Source organism: Leucoraja erinacea, chromosome 29, assembly GCF_028641065.1.
Source record: "Leucoraja erinacea ecotype New England chromosome 29, Leri_hhj_1, whole genome shotgun sequence".
NCBI classification, from domain to species: Eukaryota; Metazoa; Chordata; class Chondrichthyes; order Rajiformes; family Rajidae; genus Leucoraja; species Leucoraja erinaceus.
This window is the reverse complement of record NC_073405.1, coordinates 5,374,176-5,381,621: the sequence shown is the minus strand read 5'-3', so window position 1 is coordinate 5,381,621 and position 7,446 is coordinate 5,374,176. Positions and strand designations below refer to the sequence as shown.

General features: G+C 48.6%; 1 protein-coding gene across 3 annotated transcripts in view; it reads left to right on the top strand.

Moving 5' to 3' along the window:
* The first annotated feature begins 2,694 nt into the window (after nucleotides 1–2,694).
* The window catches only part of ssbp4 (single stranded DNA binding protein 4), a 131,648-nt gene continuing 126,896 nt past the window's right edge, over nucleotides 2,695–7,446 (top strand). For 2 of the 3 annotated variants that reach the window (XM_055658404.1, XM_055658403.1), the window contains exons 1-3: nucleotides 2,695–2,943; nucleotides 3,697–3,769; nucleotides 3,934–3,995. In XM_055658404.1, the coding sequence (XP_055514379.1) occupies nucleotides 2,888–2,943; nucleotides 3,697–3,769; nucleotides 3,934–3,995 (191 nt within the window). In that variant the 5' untranslated portion in view covers nucleotides 2,695–2,887. Of the gene's footprint in view, nucleotides 2,944–3,058; nucleotides 3,525–3,696; nucleotides 3,770–3,933; nucleotides 3,996–7,446 lie in introns of those variants that run through there. The other variant, XM_055658405.1, reaches the window with a different exon arrangement.

Genomic DNA, 7,446 nt, shown 5'->3' with positions numbered 1-7,446 from the left:
TTCTCTCCAGAGATGCTGCCTGTCCTGCTGAGTTACTACCTTCGATTTACACCAGTATCTGCAGTTCTTTGCTGCACAGGGTGAAGGGGAAAGCAGACGAACGCAAGGGAGCTTGGCTAACGAGGGAAATTAAAGCATTGGCCAAAAACAAGAAGGGTGCACGGGACATGTATAGGCATCTGGGATCAAGTACATCCCTGGAGGAGTTTTGTGAACTGAGGAGTAAACAAAAAAGATCAGAAGGGGGAAAACCTGAAGATACCTCTGATGGGTAGCATTAAGGACAATCCCAAAATATTTTATAAATACAGAAGGGGGAAAGGGAATCCTTAATGAGTATTTCAACTCTGTTTTTACCGAGGAGAAAGACAGTAGGACGGAGGAACTGGCACTTTGGCCTTCATCAGTCAGGTATTGAGTATAGAAGTTGGGAGGCCATGTTGCAGTTGTATATAAGACGTTGGTGAGACCGCATTTCGAATATTGTGTTCAGTTCTGGGCACCATGTTATAGGAAAGATATTGTCAAGCTTGAAAGGGTTCAGAGAAGATTTACAAGGATGTTGTCAGGACTAGAGGGTGTGAGCCATCGGGAGAGGTTGAGCAGGCTGGGTCTCTATTCCTTGGAGCGCAGGAGGATGAGGGGGTGATCTTATGGAGGTGTATAAAATCATGAGAGGAATAGATCGGGTGGATGTACAGAATCTCTTGCCCAGAGTCAATGAATCGAGGACCAGAGGACATGGGTTCAAGGTGAAGGGGAAAAGATTTAATAGGAATCTGAGGGGTAACCTTTTCACACAAAGGGTGGTGGGTGTATGGAACAAGCTGCCAGAGGGGGTAGTTGAGGCTGGGACTATCCCAACGTTTAAGTAATAGTTAGACAGGAACATGGATAGGACAGGTTTGGAGGGATATGGACCAAGCGCAGGCAGGTGGGACTAGTGTAGGTTGGACATGTTGGCCGGTGTGGGCAAGTTGGGCTGAAGGGCCTGTTTGCATACTGTATCAGTCTATGACTATCCTTCCCTCTCAACCCCATTCTCCTGCCTTCTCCCCATAACCCCTGACACCTGTACTAATCTATCAATCTCTGCCTTAAAAATATCCGTTGACTTGGCCTCCACAGCCTTCTGTGGCAAGATAGGTTTAGAGGGATATGGACCAAAGGTAGGCAGGTGAGGCTGGAGTGGGTGTGACTACGGTCGATGTGGGCAAGTTGGGCCAAAGCGAAGGGGTTGTTTCCACACTGTATCACTCTATGACACTAATGCCCCTGTCCCACTTAGGAAACCTGAACGGAAACCTCTGGAGACTTTGCGCCCCGCCAAAGGTTTCCGTGCGGTTCCCGGAGGTTGCAGGTGGTTTCCGGAGGTTGCAGGTGGTTCCCGGAGGTTGCAGGTAGTGGAAGCAGGTAGGGAGACTGGCAAAAACCTCCGGGAACCGCACGGAAACCTTGGGTGGGGCCCAAAGTCTCCAGAGGTTTCCGTTCAAGTTTCCTAAGTGAGACAGGGGCTTATAAGACATGTAGTTGGGATAGTTGGTCCTGCTAAAGTTGGGCTGAAGGGCCTGTTGCCACACCGTGTGACTATGACTCTTTGACTCAATGACCAGTGTAGATGGGTCATGTTGGTCAGTGTGGGCTAAAGTTGGGCCAAAGTGAAGGGGCTTTTCCATATAAGACTCGATCACTCTATGTGTGAGAATGGGAAGGCAGATTATTATCTGAATGGTGTCAAGTTAGGAAATTGGAGGTACAACGAGATCTGGGTGTCCTTGTACATCAGTCATTGAAAGTAAGCATGCAGGTACAGCAGGCAGTCAAGAAAGCTAATTGGCCTTCATAACAAGAGGAGTTGAGTATAGGAGCAAAGGGGCCTTCTGCAGTTGTACAGGGCCCTAGTGAGACCACACCTGGAGTATTGTGTGTAGTTTTGGACTCCAAATTTGAGGAAGGACATTCTTGCTATTGAGGGAGCCCAGCGTAGGTTCACCAGGTTAATTCTCGGGATGGCGGGACTGGCATATGATGAAAGAATGGAGCAGCTGGGCTTGTACACTCTGGAATTTAGAAGGATGAGAGGACACCTTATAGGAACATATGTTTGAAGGAGTCCAGAACCAGGGGCCACAGTTTAAGAATAAGGGGTAGGCCATTTAGAACGGAGACGAGGAAACACTTCTTCACCCGGAGTTGTGAATCTGTGGAATTCTCTGCAGGCCAATTCTCTAGATGCTATCAAGAGAGAGTTAGATAGAGCTCTTAAAGATAGCGGAGTCAGGGGATATGGGGGGAGAAGGCAGGAACAGGGTGGGTGTACAGATTGTGGATGATCAGCCATGATCACATTGAATGGTGGTGCTGGCTCGAAGGGCCGAGTAGCCTACTCCTGCACCTATTGTCTATTGTCTATTGTCAAACTCTAGACATGTTGGCTGGGGCCAGTTTAGAGTTTCCAAGGCAGACAAAAATGCTGGAGAAACTCAGCGGGGTATCAGCAGCATCTATGGAGCGCAGGAAATAGGCGACGTTTCGGGCCGAAACCCTTCTTCAGACTAGAGTGCTCCACACTTGTGTATGGTTTGAATCGCTGGCTGTAGCTGCTGGAGCTATGGAGGGCTACACCCGGCAGATGGAGCTGGCAATCTGCGAGAAGTGGAAGGGAGACACACACACACACACACACATTCCCATCCAACACACACACACACACAGAGCTGGTTGGAAATGCTGTGGATCGAGTCGGTTTCAAGTCGCCCTTGCCAGAGTGTGTCTGTGCGTTGCCCATTGGTCTGGCAGCACCGCTCGCATGCATCTATGGAGATGGCAAGCCTCTGCTCTGCCGCTTGACAGGTGTGCGCTCGGGCTTTAAGAAGCAGACAGCGCAATGTACAGCAAAGGGAAAGGATGCACGGTTCCCTCGGATGGCCAGGCCAGAGAAAAGTAAGTGGCAACAGATAGGGAGAGAGGGAAGGAGAGAGGGGAGCAAGGAAAGAGAGAGAGAGAGAAAGAGAGAGAAAAAAAAAACCTCAGACTCTCTCTCTCTCTCACTCGCTCTCTCTCTGCAACCTCTGTGTGGGAGAGAAGGGAATTTTTTTTTTTATTTATAAAGAGAACTGGATTTTTTTTTGTTCCTCCTCCCGGGGAAACGCTGCTACAGGGACGGGGAGGGAAGGGATTTCCTTGCAAAGTTTTGCATTTTAAAACGTCTATCCTCCCTTGCAGTTTTAACTCTTTGAATTCTTCCCATAATTGCGGATTATCCGCGAAAGCTTGGCTGGAGAAATCACCTCGCCGGCTGCGTTTTAATGTGGTTTTATTTTGGGGGGGCGAATTCAGAGAATTTTCAGAATTCAGAATTTCTTCCATTTTAAAAAAAAATAAATCTGTTTTCTTTTTTTTTGTTTTTCTCTCTCTTACTCGTTCGTTTTGGAAATCTTTGGAAATTTAATTCCATATCATTTGGGGGGAGAAAAGGGAAACAAATCTGCAACCGGGGGAATGGTTTGTAGCTGTGACAAGATGTAAATATTTGGTGTTTGTGTGTTTTTTTTGCAGTGTGTCTTTTCCACGGAATGTTTTTGCGTTTCTTACAGAAAAAAATGTTCTTTGCAGGATTTTTTTAAAAAGAAAAGTTGATTTCTTCTAATGTGTGTGTGTGTGTGTGTGTCTCTCTCTCTGTCTCTCTCTCTGTAGGTTAGCGCTGTATGTATACGAATATTTACTCCACATTGGGGCACAGAAATCCGCACAGACTTTCCTCTCGGAGGTGAGTAATCCCAGCCTTCCAAGGTTGAAATTTGGGATGACTATTTAAAAAAAAAAAAAAAAAAATTAAAAAAAAAAAAAAAAAAAAATTCAGTCTTCCTGATTTTTTTAATAAAACTCTTGGGGGAAAAAAAAAAAATTCTCTCCCCCTCTCCTTGTTTTTAGATACGTTGGGAAAAGAATATTACTCTGGGAGAACCGCCTGGCTTCCTGCACTCCTGGTGGTGGTAAGTTTTAACTCACCGCGCCGGAGTTTTTAATTTGGAAGTGTGTGTGTGTGTGTTTTATCTTTCTCTCTATCCCACCGACTCCTGAAACAAAGGCTGCCTTCGTCCAGATGGTCAGAACTCTGCTCCCTGCCTCTGTATCCTGGTTCACCCCCCCCCCCCCCCCCCTCCCCCCCCCCCCCCCCTCCCCCCCCCCCCCCCACTCCCCTCCTCCCCCCCCACCCCCCCCCCCCCCCCCACCCCCCCCCCCCCTCCTCTTCCCCCCCCCTTCCCCCCCCCCCTCCCCCCCCCTTCCTGCCCCCCTCTCTCCCCCTTCCCCAACCCCCCTTTCGTCTGAAAAAGTGTACCAACCAGATATGTCACCAACACGTCTTCCTCCAGAGATGCTGCCTGTGCCTGACCCTCTGAGTTACTCCAGCAACTTTATAGGCAATAGACACAATAGGTGCAGGAGTAGGCCATTCGGCCCAAATCGAGCCAGCACCGCCATTCAATGTGATCATGGCTGATCATCCCCAATCAGTACCCCGTTCCTGCCTTCTCCCCATATCCCCTGACTCCGCTATCTTTAAGAGCCCTATCTAGCTCTCTCTTGAAAGCATCCAGAGAACCTGCCTCCACCGCCCTCTGAGGCAGAGAATTCCACAGACTCACCACTCTCTGTGTGAGGAAAAAGTGGTTTCACGTCTCCGTTCTAAATGGCTTACTCCTTATTCTTAAACTGTGTGTGGCCCCTGGTTCTGGACTCCCCCAACATCGGGAACTTTGTGCCTATCTTTGCCACACACACACACACACACACACACACACACACACACACACACACACACACACACACACACACACACACACACACAGACACATGCACACACACACACACACACACACACACACACACACACACACACACACACACACACCAGCATCTGCAGTTCCTTGGGGCGAGATGTGACCAGGTTTCCTGCTCCTCTATTCGATCAGAAGATGGTCTCCACATCCTTCAGGAGAAAGGTCCCGGCACAAAACATCGTCTTTCCATTCCCTCCCTACGGATACTGGCCGACCTGCTGAGTTACTCCAGCAGTTACTCCTTGCAAATCCAGTTTGCATTCTTTCCAGTTTAATGACATCCTTCTCGTAGCCGGGCAACCAGGTCTGAGCTTGTACGAAGGAACTGCAGATGCTGGCTTAACACTGAAGATAGACACAAAATGCTGGAGTAACTCAGTGGGACAAGGCAGCATCTCTGGAGTGAAAGAATGGGCGGCGAAGCCTTTGTGTCAAAACCCTTCTGGAGTCAGGAGTCCAGAACCGGGGGGGGGGTCACAGTTTTAGAATAAGGGGTAGGCTATTTTAGGACTGAGATGAGGAAAAACCTTTTCACCCAGAGAGTTGTGAGTCTGTAGAATTCCCTGCCACAGAAGGCAGTGGAGGCCAATTCACTGGATGCTTTCAAGAGAGAGTGACATTTAGCTCTTGGGACTAACGGAATCGAGGGATATAGGGGGGAAAAAGCAGGAACGGGGTATTGATTTTGGATGATCAGCCATGATCATCTTGAATGGCGGTGCTGGCTCGAATGGCCTACTCCTGCACCTATTTTTTTTTTTGATGTTTCAATGTTTCTTCAGAAGGTAGACAAAAGTGCTGGAGAAACTCAGCGGGTGCAGCGGCATCTATGGAGCGAAGGAAATAGGCAACGTTTCGGGAAGGAAATAGGCAACGTTTCGGGCCGAAACCCGGAAGGGTTTCGTCCCGAAACGTTGCCTATTTCCTTCGCTCCATAGATGCTGCTGCACCCGCTGAGTTTCTCCAGCATTTTTGTCTACCTTTGAATTTCCAGCATCTGCAGTTCCTTCTTAAAGAGTGTCCTTCAGAAGATGTCATTTATCTCTCTAAGTTGCTCCAGCATTTTGTGTCTACAACCAGATCTCTGCACTGTACTGCAAAGGTGGCCTTACCAACATCTTATACATGATGCCCCTTCTCCAATGTACCCAATGCCCTGAACAATGCAGGCAAGCATGCAAACACCTCCTTGCCACCCTGCCCACCTGTATAGCCCCCTTCATGGCCTCTAGGTCCCTCTATTCTGCAATGCTCCCCAGGGCCCTATAGTTTACTGTGTAGGTCCTGCCCTACTACAGACAGTAAGAGCATAGGATCATAGATGTTGACCTTAGGCCATAAGACAGTGGAGCAGAGTTAGGTCATTCAGCCCATCAAGTCTGCTCCGCCATTCGATCATGGCTGATCTATTTATTCCCACTCAACCCCATTCTCCTGCCTTCTCCCTGTAAGGGGGATAAGGGGGAAATCTTTTAGGACCGAGATGAGGAAAACATTTTTCACACAGAGAGTGGTGAATCTGTGGAATTCTCTGCCGCAGAAGGTAGTTGAGGCCACAGTCCATTGGCTATATTTAAGAGGGAGTTAGATGTGGCCCTTGTGGCTAAAGGGATCAGGGGGTATGGAGAGAAGGCAGGTACAGGATACTGAGTTGGATGATCGGCCTTGATCATATTGAATGGCGGTGCAGGCTCGAAGGGCCGAATGGCCTCTACTCCTGCACCTATTGTCTATGTTTCTATGTAACCATTGGCAACCCGTACCGGACAGAAATCTTATCAATCTCTGCTTTAAAAAATACCCCATGACCCATAATGGGTAGAACATGTTGCACAAGAACAGGCCATTCAGCCCATCATGTCTGTGCCGAGCATGATGCCAAGAGCAACTCTTATCTGCTTACACCTCCACAAGGCCAGCACGGTGGCACAGCGGTAGAGCTACCACCTTAGCGCCAGAGACCCGGGTTCGATCCTGACTACGGGTGCTGTCCTGTATGGAGATTTTCTCTCCCTGTGACTACCTGCGTGTGTTTTCCCGAGATCTTCGTTTTTTTTTCCCCCACGCTCCACAAAGATGTACAGGTTTGTAGGTTAATTGGCTTGGTATAAATGTACATTGTCCCTAGTGTGTGTCGGGCAGGGTTAGTGTGCGGACTCAGTGGGCCGAAGGGCCTGTTTCCATGCTGTGCCTCTAAACAAACTCAATGCTAGCATTTATTTCAAGAGGGCTTTCCACAACCACAGCTGAGGCTCTAGAAGGCGCTGGTCAGGCCGTATTTGGAATATAGTGAGCAATTTTGGTCACCATATCTGAGGAAGGCTGTGCTGGCTCTGGAGAGGGTCCAGAGGAGGTTTACAAGAATAATCCCAGATCCATGAGTGGGTTAGCCTATGATGAGCGTTTGTCGGCACTGGGCCTGTGCTCGCTGGAGTTTAGAAGAATGAGCGGGGACCTCATTGAACCCTACAGAATAGTGAAAGGCTTTGATACAGTGGATGTGGAGAGGATGTTTTCACTAGTGGGAGAGTCCAGAACTAGTGATCATAGCCTCAGAATTAAAGGACGTTCCCTTAGGAAGGATATGTGTAGTAATTTCTTT